Source organism: Carlito syrichta, unplaced genomic scaffold (genome assembly GCF_000164805.1).
Source record: "Carlito syrichta isolate Samal-C Ts95f unplaced genomic scaffold, Tarsius_syrichta-2.0.1 Scaffold305650, whole genome shotgun sequence".
NCBI lineage: Eukaryota > Metazoa > Chordata > Mammalia > Primates > Tarsiidae > Carlito > Carlito syrichta.
In genome coordinates this window covers 91,441-107,043 of record NW_007249746.1, presented here as the reverse complement: position 1 = coordinate 107,043, position 15,603 = coordinate 91,441, and the positions used below count along the sequence as shown (strand labels likewise).

At 41.1% G+C, this 15,603-nt stretch overlaps 1 protein-coding gene across 4 annotated transcripts in view; it reads right to left on the bottom strand.

Annotated features, from left to right (window-relative positions):
• Positions 1-15,603, bottom strand: part of KLHL32 (kelch like family member 32) — a 112,632-nt gene that overhangs the window by 59,483 nt on the left and 37,546 nt on the right. For 3 of the 4 annotated variants that reach the window (XM_021714457.1, XM_008062068.1, XM_021714456.1), the window contains one exon: positions 1,973-2,188. The exons of the other annotated variant lie outside the window; for it this stretch is intronic. Coding sequence is in view for 1 of the 3 variants with exons in the window: in XM_008062068.1 (XP_008060259.1) it covers positions 1,973-2,188 (216 nt within the window). In the remaining 2 variants the exon portion in view is untranslated. The remainder of the gene's footprint in view (positions 1-1,972; positions 2,189-15,603) is intronic. 4 annotated transcript variants of the gene reach the window in all.

The following is a 15,603-nucleotide window of genomic DNA, read 5'->3' as shown; positions in this document are numbered from 1 at the left end:
ACTCAGACATCTGCACATTACTATGTCGATCTCTGGCAGTGCCTTAACTGTACCACAAAAAAGAGATAGAAGCCACAAAGAAGGTTGGCCTCAGATCTCAATTCAGTTAGAAAAATTAAATGCAGGACTCATTCCAAATCTTTCTTTTTCCCTTAGGAAGGGAAGAAAATTTGGCTACTTCTCTCTTTAAATGGACTAAGGAAAATTCTGTTGATTTATGTTTACAGAGGAGCGCTGCAGACAATTGAAATTACGACCTGAAACATATCCTCACCAATACTTTCAGCTTCTTTCTGAACAAACATTACCGGAAATACCCAAAAAGCAGCAGCAACAATTTATGGCTTGCTTTTTTTTTGTCCCTATATTTTCTTTGTTAAGACAGTGTGGAAGAGTGAAGACATAGGGGCTGGTGTCAGCGACGCAAAGTCGGAGGCTGGCTCTGCTCTAAGCAAGGGACGGAAACGTTCCTTTGTTCATTTGGAAGATGAGGGTGATCATAGCCATTCGTCAGGCCTATTGTCAGTCAGTTTTCAAAGAGCCTGGGACCCAGAAGACCTTCAGTATACTGCAGCTCTTATTTTATCTATTGATGGATGGAGTTGAAGTCTCACTCTGTTGCCCAGGCTGGAAGGCAGTGGCACAATCATGGCTTACCTCGGCCTCAACCTCCTGGGCTCAAACAATCCTCCTACCTCAGCCTCTTGAGTAGCTTGGACTACAGGTATTCGCCCCGACACCTAGCTGGCTTTTTTTAATTTTATAGAGATGAGGTCTCTCAGCTTGTCTTGTACTCCTGGCCTCAAGCGATCCTCCCATCTCAGTCTCCCAAAGTGCTGGAATTACAGACGTAAGCCAACATGTCTGGCCTGCAGCTCTTATTAACCTCACCGGTGGAAGCAATATGAAGAGGTACATTACTGATTAAAGCAATACACATCATGAAATAAGGGAAAAAGGCATCAGGAAAATCATCCATCAGTAGAGTCAGGTGCTGGATGATGAACAGCTACCTATGACTCTGTTTTGACTGGAATTCAAGGACTCTCTAAATCCCATTTGGTAAGATACCAGGAATTCACTGTTTCATCAGCTGATAGATGATGTGAAAATTTCCCTTGTAGTCTATATATACCTATTTTTCAAATGGTTGTGAAATCTTGAAGGCATGGCGCCCTAGAAATAACAAAACAGCTAGTCCGTGCTTCAGAGAGTGAGATAGACAGACAGTGGAAGAGGAAGGGAAGGGGAACAATGGGCTCTGACTATTCCCCAACGACCGTGTGGATTGTTCAAGGATGGTCACTGGGGATGCACAGAAGAGGATTTAAATTGAATAATCAACTTCAAAACACAAAACGTCCTACTGTCCTCTAGACAAAGGAGCAACACAATATGAAAAGAATGCTATGTCAGGTGAAAGGAAAGGCTTAGGCAGACAGCCACGAATGCAGAATGAACTAAGGAGGGAGATTTTTCCATGGCGGTACAAGAAGAGCTTCATTTCATCCCAGGTCCAAGCTGTTCTCCTTTGCAACAAAGAAATGTGTTACATTTCTGAATTGTTTACAGGCAAGCCCAGAATTTATTCTGATTCTACTGGTCCTGAATATGCATCAGTATCACTTTGCAATTCATTTTTCTTAGACTCAGTTTAGGAAACTATTTTTACCAGCGGGGTGGGGGGAATCCCTTGACGCTGATGGGACCATGTTAGGTTTCTGGGAAGCCACAGCGAGGGGTTCAGGAATCTCACCTGCGATTCCCTAGGCGGCAGAGTTAGCTGAGGGCGCCGAGCCTGGAGGGCTAGCGTTCTCTGATCACTTGGCCATCAAGCAAGCACGACTTCTGACACTTCCACCCCACGAGGACCAAACCAGATAAAACAGTGGCCGTCACTCCTCCATCCTTTAACTTCTAGTCATGTCATGACTTGTTGACTCCAAGAGAGGACCAAGCCGAGCACCCTTACCTGCCAGATCTGCTCTTCACTCAGGGAGGTCAGGCGGTCGCTCTTCAGGACTTCCTGGAGCAGGCAGTAAGGTAGCGTGAGAACATCTTCTGGGCGGCTCTTCAGGAGTTCAGAGAGGTGTTTCACTAAGAAATCAATCACCGCTTTCTCCAGCAAAGTGAGGTTAAAGAGGTCAGCAAGTCTGTACAGATCCAAGTAATTAAAGCTATTTAATTCCTGGGTGCCAAAAACACAAAAATGAAAAAAAAAAAAAAAAAAGATCTCTTAGAAATCAATCCAAGAAAGAGCAGGCAAGAAATTGTGATGGACTCCCAAAGGCTTACATGACGGAGTGGGAGAAATGGGACTGCTAACGGAAGAAAATAAAGAATCTCTATTATAACGCCCTGGATAGAGAATTGCTGTTCTAGAATTCATAATTTTTCCTCATTTTACTTCTCTTGAAAGCTATATAATTAAAAACATCTCAATGAAGGGAGTGAGAGGAGTGTCTGGTTGCATGGTCTGAAGTTAACATTAACTTTGAAATTAACATAACTTTGCAACTTTTAGAAACAGTTTACTAAGGAATTCATTTTTCTACCTTACCATATTTTACAGCTCTCTTTTTTTCTGCTAAAGAAATGTAAGGGCAGGTAAACCAGGACTTGAGGTTAGATGACACAAATTATATAAAGATAGACTGATTCTGCTCTTTTTCCAAAACTTCAAACTCAGTATGTCTTTGAGTAAAAACAACCCATCCTGAATGAATTGAAATACAGTTTTACACGTTAGGTCTCAGTTAAGGAGGAAATTTCACAGAAAAGACTCCTGCCCCAAATCCTTCAATACGGAGTCTACTTAGAGGGATGGTTAGTAATTGTTCTTTGTTAGTCTTATTCAGTCCACCCAGTGGCATTCTTGCCCACCTTTACAAAGAGTTTCTGTAGCAATGCTTCCATCTGTCTCTACCAGCCGTCAAACCCAAAGCCAGGGCTCCCCCATAAGGCCTCAGACAACCAAGCTTCCGTGGAGCCTTTGTCACTGTACCCCTGTGAGAATCAGAGTGAACACGTGCCCTTGTGGACAGAAAACATACCTCATTCAAGCAGAATGGGCTATGTCTTACTTTCCCCTCAACTTTAACTTACAATTATTAATAGATGAGTGATATTTTCCAATAACTTAAGGACTAAAGAATGCCATCAGATAGCGATTTTACTCTATTGATCTACTTAAGTAATTTTCAACATACTTCCGCCCTTTTCTAACTTATTTAAGAGTATTAAGAACTTTGGGTACTGAGGCACACAGAAAAAGAAAACCCACTGTCACTGAGACAAAGATAACATACACTCCTCTTGGGGCAGATGTGCTCTGTGACCTTTAAGCAAAATCATTTTTTCTTGTCCATTTGGTTAAAGCTGTGTGTAAGAAAAAATAAGTGCCAACAATGTTGTTTTCAAGGATTTCCATCAATGTGATGGGGGAAGGTAGAAAGCAATGGTTAAGTTGCATTAAATGCCCAATGTGGATGGGGAAAAAAATCATGGCTATTTTATAGAGTGCTATTATGTTTCTGGTTATAAAAAGTAACAAATGATTACTTCATAAAATTCAGGAAATACAAACAATGGAAAGGGAAACAGAAATTATTCATAATTCCACCATGCAGAGATAATCACTAATAATGTTTTTGTATATATACTTCTAGACTTTTTAAGAAGAAACCTTTTATATGTCAAAGAAAGAGAGAGAATAATTGCACTAAAGGGAGAATAAACCATGGGCCACCACAGGCGCTCGGAGGCAGCCCAGGCTGGCTTAGAAAAGCCAGGGTAAGGGTGGCAGGCAGATATGGTTCAAGTCCAGCTCTGACACTTGCTGTGTGCTGGGACCTTGGGTCAGTCACTGAGTCTCTGTTATTCCCCATTTACAAAATTGAGAGTTAACTGGCGTATGGGGTTGTCATGGAGATAATGCATGAAAAGTGCTTACCACAAAAATTTGGCACCTGGAAAACACAGAACAGATTGGGAGAAGATCAGGAACAATATATTGTAGCATTGTTGTTTGGGGTCCATAAACCGTGATTCACCCCGGTCACAAGGAGCTCAGAATGAAGCACGCGTTCTCTTTAGATATCCAAGTCTTGAACAAGGGGCACTATTATGTCAGGGAAAGGATGGCCCAAGTCAAAACCATTGAATTGAGATCTAAACTAATTGCACGTTCACACCTCTAAGACTAACCCAAGGTTCTCACCTAAGCTCCAAATTAATTTTTCCAACTGCCTGTAAGAGGACATCGTTGGCCAGACTCAGTGGCTCAGTCTGTTATCCCAGCACTTTGGGAGGCTGAGGCAAATGGATTGCCTGAGCCCATAGGTTAGAGACCAGCCTGGGCAACTTGGCGAGATCTCATCTCTAAATCAAAAATTAGTCGGGCATGGCAGCATGTGCCTGTAGTTCCGGCTACTTGGAAGGCTGAGGTGGGAGGATCGCCAATGCTGGGGTGGCTGTGAGTGTGTCATTGCCCTCCAGTCTTACACTTAGTGAGACCCCAACTAAAAAATAAAAAAGAAGAAGAAGAAGACATCGTCTCCTGGATAGATCACAGCTGTATTCAACTCATCATGTCCACACTGCACTTATTTTATGCGAACATGCGTCTTCTTCTGTATCCCTCTCCTAGAGGACGTCACATCCGACCACTCACATCAGAAAGCAGAAAGCTGACCTATATCCCTCCCTTATATCTAGTCAACCACCAAGTCCTGTCTGCTCCCCTGCCTAGTATTTCTTGTTCTGTCCCTTATCGTCTCCTGTCCGAACTTCCTGTAAGGGTCTCCTAAATTACCACTCCTGCCTCCAGTATCAAACTCTCAATTCTTTCTTTTAACAAGAATCTGACCATATTGATCATCTGCTTAAACCCCCTTAATAGATTACCATGTGCTTGTGGGGAAAAGACCCAAGTCAGGAACACTGCAGAGTCTTCCATGCCCTGGACTCTGTGGATCTTGTCATCCCACAGTGCAGCAACCCCGTCCTCCTTGGCTTGGCTCCAGCCAGACAACAGTCTGCGTATTCACAGTACGTGCCAGGACTGTAACAAGCACTGGCAACACAACAGTGAGTAACATAGGCACGGCCTAGGCCTTGTGGAGTGCACAGCCTACTGAAAGACAGAGCTGTAAGTGAAAAAAAAAATGGGAAAGTACAACTGAGATCAAAGTAGAATATAGGACTATGAGTGTCCATAATAGAGGATTTGACCTGGAGTGAAAAGTTAGTAAGTATAGATTTCTCTGAGAAGCCACGTAGAGCTGTTACCGGAAGTCATTAACTTGGCAAAGGGTGGTGTTGGATGTACGTTAACTGTATATATATATAAATATATATATATTTATTTAAATAAATAAATATATATTTAAATAAATAAATAAATTTTTATTTAAATAAATAAATGTTTATTTAAATAAATAAATATATTTTTATGTTTAAATATATATATAATTTTGAGTTGGTGGTCTCACTATGTTGCTCAGGTTGGAGTGCAGTGGCCTGATCACGACAGTCACGCCTCATGGCAGTCTTGCACTCCTGGGCTCAGGTGATTCTTCTCCCTCAGTATCCCAAGTAGCTGGGACTACAAGCACATGCCACCCAGCCTGGTTAATTTTTTTATTTTTTGTAGATACGAGGTTTTGCTATGTTGCCCAGGCTGGTCTTGAAATCTTGGGTTCGAGCAATCTGCCCGCTGAATCCTCCCAAATATATTTACTATGATTTCTTATTTCTGTACTCTTGATGCTCTGGCGTCTGCGGTTCCACTGACTGGGAAGAGACCACCCTCCCCAGTGCTAGCCAGTTCTTAGAGACAGCAAAGGACTTCCATGTGCAAACTCACCAATCCAAGGTCCATACTCGAACCACCTCCTCTCTCTGGCTCCTGCACTCCAGAAGGCAATATTCCTCTGTCCTGATTAGCCCAGAGCTAAGTACCAGACAACCAGAGCCAACCCCTATCTCCCAGAGCTTAGCCCAACGAGCCACCTGTAAGAAATTATCCCAACGAGCCACCTGTAAGCCTGCTTACCCTGCCTTACTCCCTCTGCCTCCTCCCCAGCCCTGGAGTTTTCTGTGTGGCCCTGTACCTTCTTCTTGGGGACTGAGGTACAAACTACCTTTTTAACGGCATTTGCCTCCAGATTCGTTGGCCTCAGCATAACTCAATAACGAAACCTACATTGTAAAAGAGGATGGTGGCGAGATGGCAGTGACTGTTCCAGGCAGAGGAAGCAGCAAGTGCAAAATTCCTATGAATAAGGAATCACGTTTCCATTGTTTTGTCTGAACAGCCTCTCCACATCACCCTCTGTCACATTACTCTGTGTTATTTGCTTTTAGTGCGTATCACCACCTGTGATTACCGTCGGCATTTATTTGCCTACTTGTTTATAATGTGTGTGTCCTCTCCCCCTCTGCCCAGGTCCCAATAAGTTCTATGGTTTGTTCCCTTCTGTATCTCCAGAGTCTAGAACAGTGCCAGGTACAGGGTTGGGCTCAAGCCACACTTGCCGAATGAATGAACCATTTCATCTTTTCTACTTCGCTGTGCAAACTCACCGATCCAGGGTCCATACCGAACCACTGGCTCAGGTCAAACTAATCACTTCCTCCCTTGTGCTTCTACCCTGTCCTCTGCAGATATCCAGCATATCACTTGTCCCCACAAACACCCTTTGACTCCAGATCTGTCTGCCTTTACCAAAACTAAGCTTCTTGGTCGCAAGGATCATGTTTCACTTCCTGCATGTCCCTGGTATTCAGTAAGGAGCAGATGCTCAGTACATGTATGTAATGCAAGAATGTCCATGGGCTTTTTCTCTATAGTTGTAATTAAGCAGTAACAGAAATAGCCGGTGTCTTTCCAACATGTCTATCCAATTCTGAACCTCGTCCAAATTGGGCCACCTTTCATACCTCATAGACCTCCCTAATCTTCCCTTTCTCTTTCTCGCCTTCCTACACATATACACAAAGGCAAAGCCACTGGTCATTCCATTCTCTGCATAGGAAAGTTGGTAATAATGACTAGAGCTGAGTGTTCATGGACAAGTGTAGTCTAATCATTTTTCTGTGAGGAAAAAAAAAATGAATCCACTCCAAATTTCTTTTTTAGTCCAAGAGAAAATTATCTCCTCTATTAATTGGCTACTCAGAGCAAAGTATTTTAATATCTTTTCAAATGATATTTTGTCCTAATTATGAGATTGTCTCGGTTCTCTTACATTCTGTGGCTTAAAGATCCAAGTTCCTAGGTAGAGGCTGTGGTTTTGAATGGAAATTATAGCTCAGCAACAAGAAATTCTCTGGAGTAAAAGAAAATTTTTTTCTTTTTGTTTCCAAAAAAGGTTTCATTTCTGTCACACTGCTTCTCACTTGAAATTTAGTCTCTATTCAGAATTACGGTGCATACATTGTTGTTCTTTGGGGAATATTTTAAAATAGTATTTATTTTCCTTTGGTTTAGGGCTATTTGGCTTCTCTTTCTCCTTATATTTGTTTCTTATAGTGTGAATGACAAGTTAAATAACAGAAGAAGAGCCATAAAATGTGTCCCCAATACTGCACTAGTTATGGAATAAACACCAGTTTTTCAAGTTCAATACTTTTTAAACCTTATGTATTCCCCAAACTCAGTCTGTGTGGCCTGTTCCCCTAATTGGATCCTTAAAATGGTTATTCCCCAGATTAACTACCAACTATGGTAGGGAACAGAAAGCATGGGAAAAGCAAATACTGTCTCATTTGGGGTTATACTCCAATGTAATTACATTTGCAAGGCATATTAGCAAGTGTTCAGGACATGAGTGGGGGGAAGTAGGGCAGTCTGAGGGCTGTGTTGACCCTATAGCCTTCTATCCACTCTCCCCAAACCAGGGAAGGCAGCCAGAGAATGACAAGTCTCAGTCTTTGTGATGTCTCCTGGTGGGTCTTATCTGCAGGAGAGTCGCCATCGCCTTTGGGGAGTCTTTCAATATCTCCATTAGCAGGTACTAATAAGAAATGACCTGAGTTCATACAAGAAGTACTTTATTTTATAAGTTAGGGTAGATGTAAGCCTATCCCCGAAAGGATGTCACCCAGACTCGCTCATATGCTACCACACTTTCTTGAATGGGAGAAAAGCGTGTAGCCTTAGAGCTAGGGTCTGCGTATTTACCACCCACAACCTACAGCCTCGTTTATGGATGTCACAGCCAACAGCTAGTCGTGCTATGAGCTGAGAGTCAATGATCTATATTTCTGAAATGTTGACTATCTTAGTTTGGCTACACCCATGGCTCCCTGGCTCGTCAATAACCGCTTGCCCATTCGCTGAAGTTTGATCATGCCCCTGGCATAGAAATTATACAGAACACAGAAAATATCTGTCATCATATGATTGCATCTACTGTAGACAGTCCCCAACATCTGCCCTGCAAACACTTTGCCTCAAATCTAGGAGTGCTTGTTAAACTGACAAGATTCAGAATTTGATGGGGATGCTTGGACTGAATACTATGAATACCTGTGCAAAATACAGCCTAATAACACCTATTTCTTTTGTTGCCTCATACGTTCTGAGAATGTCACTGGCTTGTGAAAGAAAAATAAGCATCAACAACGTGTATGATCAGTATGGAAAACTATGACTTGGGTAAAAGATAATCATAAACTCCCAAGGTTAAAAAAAGTAATGCCATTTTGATTTCCCAAAGTTTCCCCACTAAGACAACCAAATTGAATAGGATTCTAGATTTTGCTGGATGATAATACACAACAGATGTGGCTATTTTAACAATACTGTGTTTCGCTGATGCAATTCTAAACTTTCATTTCCAATTATTGATGCCCTTCCCTCCTTCAAAATGTCACCCAAATTACCACATGTCAATACTTCACTACAGATAAAGATGGCCAGGAGACATGGTGGTTTCTATGTCCATCATGTAATAGCATACATGAAGCTCTAATATAAAATGTTGACATTACATCACATGTTGTGGAGTCCTCTAAATGAAAGGGCACTCCTGCCATGAAAGCCAGAAGATTCTCTTTTTCAAACCACTCCCGAATGTATTCCAAATAGCCCAAGAAACCCACTTTGCATAAAACTCTATGTGGTTTGGTTTTTAGCCATGTTAACACAAAGTGAAGCTAAAAATGGTATTGGCTGCTTATAAGGACCAAAAAGCAAGTAGGATATAGTAAGTATAATGCCCTTTGTCATTGACTGAGTTCTAGTGCCTCCCACTTCAAGTCTATCACATACAAAACAAGCTTGTCACTAAGCGATTCATGCATACAGTTTATCTTCCAACTATCTAAAATGTTCCTGGTAAACTAGTAAAAATTAGGTTTTGCATCTTATGCTTTTTTGCAGTCTGCACAATCACAATCACAATGCCCTTCTTATAGATAGTAATTGAAAAATATTTTTTGGATTATGAATAAAAAAGCATTAATGTTATATGCCACACCTATGACATCACATAGAAAGAGGAGATGATAGCTTGGTTATAGATATGATTTCACAATTGGGAAAAATGAATAAATCTCCCACAATTAACTGAGAAAGGTGCTCTTCAGTATTTGGGCCTAAGAAATTCTCTTATGATGCTGAGTATGTGAGATTTTTCAAACAATCGGTAAACAGGGTGGAAAGCCCACTTGTGGGGTCAGATACATGAGGCCTGGCTTCCACAGTGAACTCTGGGTCTTCTTACTTCCCATATATTAGATTCCTGCCCCCGCCCCTTCCCAGATTGTTAAAAAGGAACCTTACTTCTCTTCGTACTTAGTGGTGATCAGAAAAAATATAGGTGTCCAAATTGTTTGCCAACAGTATATCAAACCTTATCAAGTGTAAATGAATTCTCGTAGTTTTCCTTTAGACTAGAAGGAGAATGTTGAGACTCTTTAGTTATTATTTGTGAAGAATTAATGTGCTTCAACAGACTTTAAAAAGCTTGTAAGAAGGGGAAGTTCTAGGTCAGTTTCCACTTCCTTGGAAAGTCAGGCCACTCCAGCTCAAAGGACTTTTCCCTCTTCTTATTTATTTATTTATTGTTTATTGTTTTGAGACAGGGGTCTCAACTGTCGCCCAGGCTGGAGTGCAGTGGCACAACCCCAGCTCACTGCAGCCTTGACCTCCTGGGCTGAAGGGATCCTTCTGCCTTAGCCTCCCAAGTAGCTGGGACTACAGGGGCACACCACGATGCCAGCTCATTTTTATTTTTTATTTTTGTAGGTGCGAGGTCTCACTATGTTGCCCAGGCTGATCTTGAACTCCTGGACTCAAGTGATTCTCCTGTCTCAGCCTTCCAAAGTGCTGGATTACAGGCATGAGCCACCGCACCCAGCCCCTCTTCTAACCTTTAATTGCACTGGCTACTTGTATCATTTGTTTGATTCTTCTCTCCCAGTTGTGCATAAAGGTGCAGAAAGCATCTCTCTTTAGATCTTCCTCTTTCTTCATAAAGTGGCTACTTAGCAAGTTTTGACTGATGTACAGTACAGTGGGTAGGGAAGAAAAAAAAATCTTACCTCTAAAAAATCAAGCTTTTGTTGCTTTTCTTAGTCGAGAGTAAAAATATCATGTCTCCTGCCCCTCTATACATATTTAAATATTTTTAATATTTTAAAATGTAAATAATGTATTAAATACTGAATCAATATATTAAGTGTCTTAATATTTAAGTAATCAAATAAAGATACATGCCTAGAATATTAGTTACACTGGAGATGAGATAAATACGGCACCCCAGAAAGAGGGAAAAAGAAAAGCTTCTGCCCGAACTCTTCACACCGTATGCTGGTTTTAGGCTATCATTCAGTATCAGGTGCCCTGCCATCTTAATTTTTATGACTCAGAAAAATTGTAAGTTTGAGTGACTATGCACATTTGTTTAGGTTTATAGTTTTATATTTTCCTGGTCCCCTTAACCAGAGAGATAAGCTATAAGCTGTAAGGACAAGACCCTGGTAGCATCTTTAGTTTGGTGTTGTAAGAAAAACATGTGACTTGGAGCTGACCCCCCGCTGATGGCCTCAGCAAGTGGTTAGCCTCTCCGGATTTAATTTTCTCATCCAAAAGTTGCCAAAAGTGATACTTTATCCCAGATCTGTATTAAGGATTCCCAAAATCTTGTGTGTAGACGCTCAACACAGAGTAGCTATCATCATTCCCTTTTACAAATGCTGTGCTTAAACAAGAATTTTGCATAGTCCATGAATCTTATTCACTGACTGGGTGAAGGGAAGACAACACCGAATGTCTAATATGGACTTTGTTTTCACCTGAGTATCAACACAAATCACAGTTGTCAAATTAAATCACTCATTTCTTTTGTACTTACAAAATCCTTCATCAGGGCAGGGCACAATGGCTCACACCTTTAATCCTAGCACTTTGGAGGCCAAGGCGAGAGGATTGCTTAAGCTCAGGAGATTGAGACCAGCCTGGGCAACATAGTGAGACCTCATCTCTACAAAAGAATAAAAAATTAGCCAGGTGTGGTGGCATATATCTAGAGTCCCAGCTACTTGGGAGGCTGAAGCAGAAAGATCACCTGAGTCCAGGAGGTCAAGGCTGTGGTGAGCTGTGATCATGTTACTGGACTACAGCCTCGGTGACAAAGTGAGATTCCGACTAAAAAAAGCATTGATAAAATAATTTTCAAAAATCACTTTACCAGAGATAAGCAAGAAGAACAGAGGGAGACATTCTACTGAACCACGAGTAAGTCTGAATTGCTGGAATATACTCTGGCTCCCAGGCTCTATATTTCTCATAGCAGAAAAGGCACAGGAAGAAATCCAAGCATGGGGAAGCTGCATTTCTTTCTGACCTTATTTGAAAGATAAACTCCTTGGGGAAATACAATTTATTCAGATTATCAAGACCCTGCTGTGCAAATCTACAGTCTGGGAGCACACTATGGAGATCAAAAAATATTTACTTTATTCTGTTGGGCATAAAAGCCTTTAATGAATGCATAATTAAGACAAAAAAGTGTATACAGCTTTAGAAATTCCACTGCTGAGCCAAGCCATTAATATCCAAGGCACCATACCCAGTTGTGATTCCACCTGTTTCTGATTTTGATTACAACCTAGTTATAAATCAAGGTATTACGTGACTACCCAACCCAGTGCCGCGGGGAAAGGCTTGTGTCCCCGGGGCAGAGGCAGCAACAGAAAGGGTGTGGAAGTGGGACAAGGGGCTGGCCTTGGGAACAGGGTGAAACAAACCAGCAAGTAAACAAAATCCAAACCTTTTCACAGCCTTGCGATGAATCATGTAGGAAAAAAGTGATCATGTCTGTTGTGTAGATGAAGGGATCTGTGCGCTTTCTCAATCCTCTCTCAGAGTTAACAGGGTAGAGTCTAACTGTTACAGAAGAAGAAAATGAGCAATTCATTGATGATGGACGCAAGATTACTTGCAAGATGATAAAGTGACACAAACCCAGGTGTTTTTTTATATAGATCAATAAATAGAGAGGCCAGGCGCAGTGGCTCATGTCTGTAATTCCAGCACTTGGGAAGACCAAGGTGGGCAGACTGTTTGAGTTCAGGGGTTTGAGACCCGTCTAGGCAAAGTAACGAAATCTTGTCTCTACAAAAAATAAAAAACACTAGCCGGGTGTGGTTGTGTGCGCCAGTAGTCCCAGCTATTCAGGATGCTGAGGTCCAAGGATTGTCGTGATTATGCCACTGCACTTTAGCCCTGGGTGACAGAGTGAGGCCCTAACTCAAAAAAAAAAAAAAAGAGAGAGAAATATATAGGTATATTTTGTATATAAATATGTAAATAGGTATGGACAACTGTATCTAACTATAAATTCATATATTGATATGAATATGAATACCATACAACTTGATTAAATAAAAACAAAGTATTAGTAGTAATTCAAAAAAATACAAGAAAAAAAAACCCCAGCCTGCTCTAATATTTGGAGTGTTGGAAGGTCTATTTAAATATATTTGTGCTGTATAACAGAGGAATTCTACAATTACGTTACTGGTACATTTTCATAATCAATTGTATGCAGAATATCCAAGGCTCATGAATAATTTCATATTGTTCCTTGGGAAAGTCTCTAGTAAGCCAGAAATTTAGCAGGGAGGAAGCACAGAAACACAGCCAGCGTCAACAACTACTAACTCTAACCCCAATCACTGTGTGCTACCAAATGCCATTTCAAAGTATGCAAAAGCTGACTCAGCATATCAGGAGATTGCCAATGAATTATGGACTATGTAGGGGAAATTAATGTGTATATCTTTCTTTTAATCTAAAACAGTCTATCTGGGCAACTAGGGCTTTAAAAATAACATTTTAATAAGTACAAACTTTTTGAACTATGGTAGTCAAAAACTCAGGTAAATTTTTTAAATAAGAATTGTAGCATATAGAAGTTATTATGATACATTTCCTTACTTGCTGTAGTACAAAGTCAGGGTGCTGAAAATTAGCTCAATACTGCAGACTTTAAATCGTCCCTCAGTATGTCAATCATAACTTAAACAAGTAGTTCTTAAAAAAAAATGCCTCAGTTAGACTGCCTTAATATGAACTGTCTTAATCATGATTACAAATAAGAGTGAGAATTGGAGGGCTTTTTTTGTTTCAGATCTGCATTATTTTGGTTTTTGATATTTTGGATGCTATGAAGAATATATAGCGTTAACATTTTTATAAGTATAATCTAGAAACAGTTCAAATTTATCTAAATGTGATAAATACACTTTTTGTTTTTGAATTGGAGTCTCACTCTGTCACCAAGGCTGGAGTGCAGTAGCACACTCAGCCTTCCGAATAGTCAGAGCTACAGGTACACGCTACCACACCCGGCTAATTTTTAAAAAAATTTATTGTAGTGATGAGGTCTCACCAAGTTGCTGGGCTGTCTCGACTGAACCCCTGGGCTCAGGCAATCCACTCACCTTGCCCTCCCAAAGTGCTACGATTACAGATTGATAAGCAATCTGAGCCTGGCCCACTTTCAAAACCTGAATGTCAGTTTTTTAAGTCGGATACCTGATGAAAAGCAGCGTGACAACACCGTCTAAAGCGGGGGCTCTCAAACTGTGCTCCCAAGCCCAGACGTCAACAACCCCTGGAAAATTGTTAGAATGCAGGTTCTCAGGCCCTCCCCTGACTTCCTGAATCAGAAACTCCAGGGTGGGGCCCAGAAGTCTGTTTTAACCATTCAGGCGATTTCCTTGTATGGTCAAGTTTAAGAACTAGCGATCTGCAGTGTGCATTTGAGTGAAGAAAGGAATGACTCTATCCCGTATAAATATATTCTGATAGTAAACTAATTGTGTGATCCTAACCCCTCATCCTCACCTCTGAAGGGGGCAAACATTATATTGAAGGTGTGTGGTTGAGGCCAGGGGACCCGGAGCTGAGTCCATAACACAGTCATTTCCTAGGGCCTGTAGCCCGTGCCCCTTGTCATGCTGGGGGAAGGTTGGTGGCCTGTTCAACAGCTCAACACTCCAGACTTTAAATCATCCCTCAGCATGTCAATCATAACTTAAACAAGTAGTTCTTTTAAAAAAATCCCTCAGTGAGATTGCCTTAATATAGATGGTTTTAATCATGATTACAAATAAGAGTGAGAATTGGAGGGCTTTTTTGTTTCAGATCTGTATTATTTTGGCTTCTGATAGTTTGGATGCTAGGGAGAATATATAACGTTGACATTTTTATAAGTATAATCTCAGAACAGTTCAAATTTATCGAAGTGTGATAAATACCCTTTCAAAAACTGAAGGATACTTGTGGATAGACAGAAAGAAAGGAGTGGAGAAGTCTAGGGAGGAAAGTCTGAGGAAGAAAAAATAGCCAGGGGGGAGAAGAGAGGTAGAAAGCGTTCTCCCACTAAGGAACAATTTAACATTTTTTTCTCTTAAACGAATACACTGCCTTTATTTCCTCTAGTCAGGAAGAATAGGACATCATACAACTTTTTTTTTTTTCGAGTTGGAGTCTCACTCTGTCGTCCAAGCTGGAATTCAGTGGCACACTCACGGCCACCCCAGTGTCAGCCTGCTGGGCTCTGGCAATCCTTCCGTCTCGACCTTCTAAGTAGCTGGAACTACAGGCGCACACTACCATGCCCACCTAATTTTTGAATTATTGTAGAGACAAGGTCTTGCCAAGTTGCCCAGGCTGGTCTTGAACCCATGGACTCAGGCAATCCACTCGCTTCGGCCTCCCAAAGTGCTGGGATTACAGGCTGAGCCACTGAACCTGGCCCATGCTAAAAATTCTATCACAGGGAGTGCTCATGGTGCATGCAGAAGGAAGTTAATCAAACAACATGTGTTTGTAAGTCCCTACAATGCACTAGCGCTAGAGAGGAAAGACTTTTCCAGTTATTTCTTGGATTCTGCATACAAGGATGGGGCAAGATGTTTTATTTACAGGAATTGCAGGGGAAACAATAAAACAAAACTTTCTGTCTACAAAGCGCCAGTACCACGTAATGTGTTGCTTTTGTCAAAGCATCGTTTTTATTATTTATTGTTATTATTTATTAAAGCACAATTTCAGCATATTTTCAAATCTCAAAGGCAGTTAGC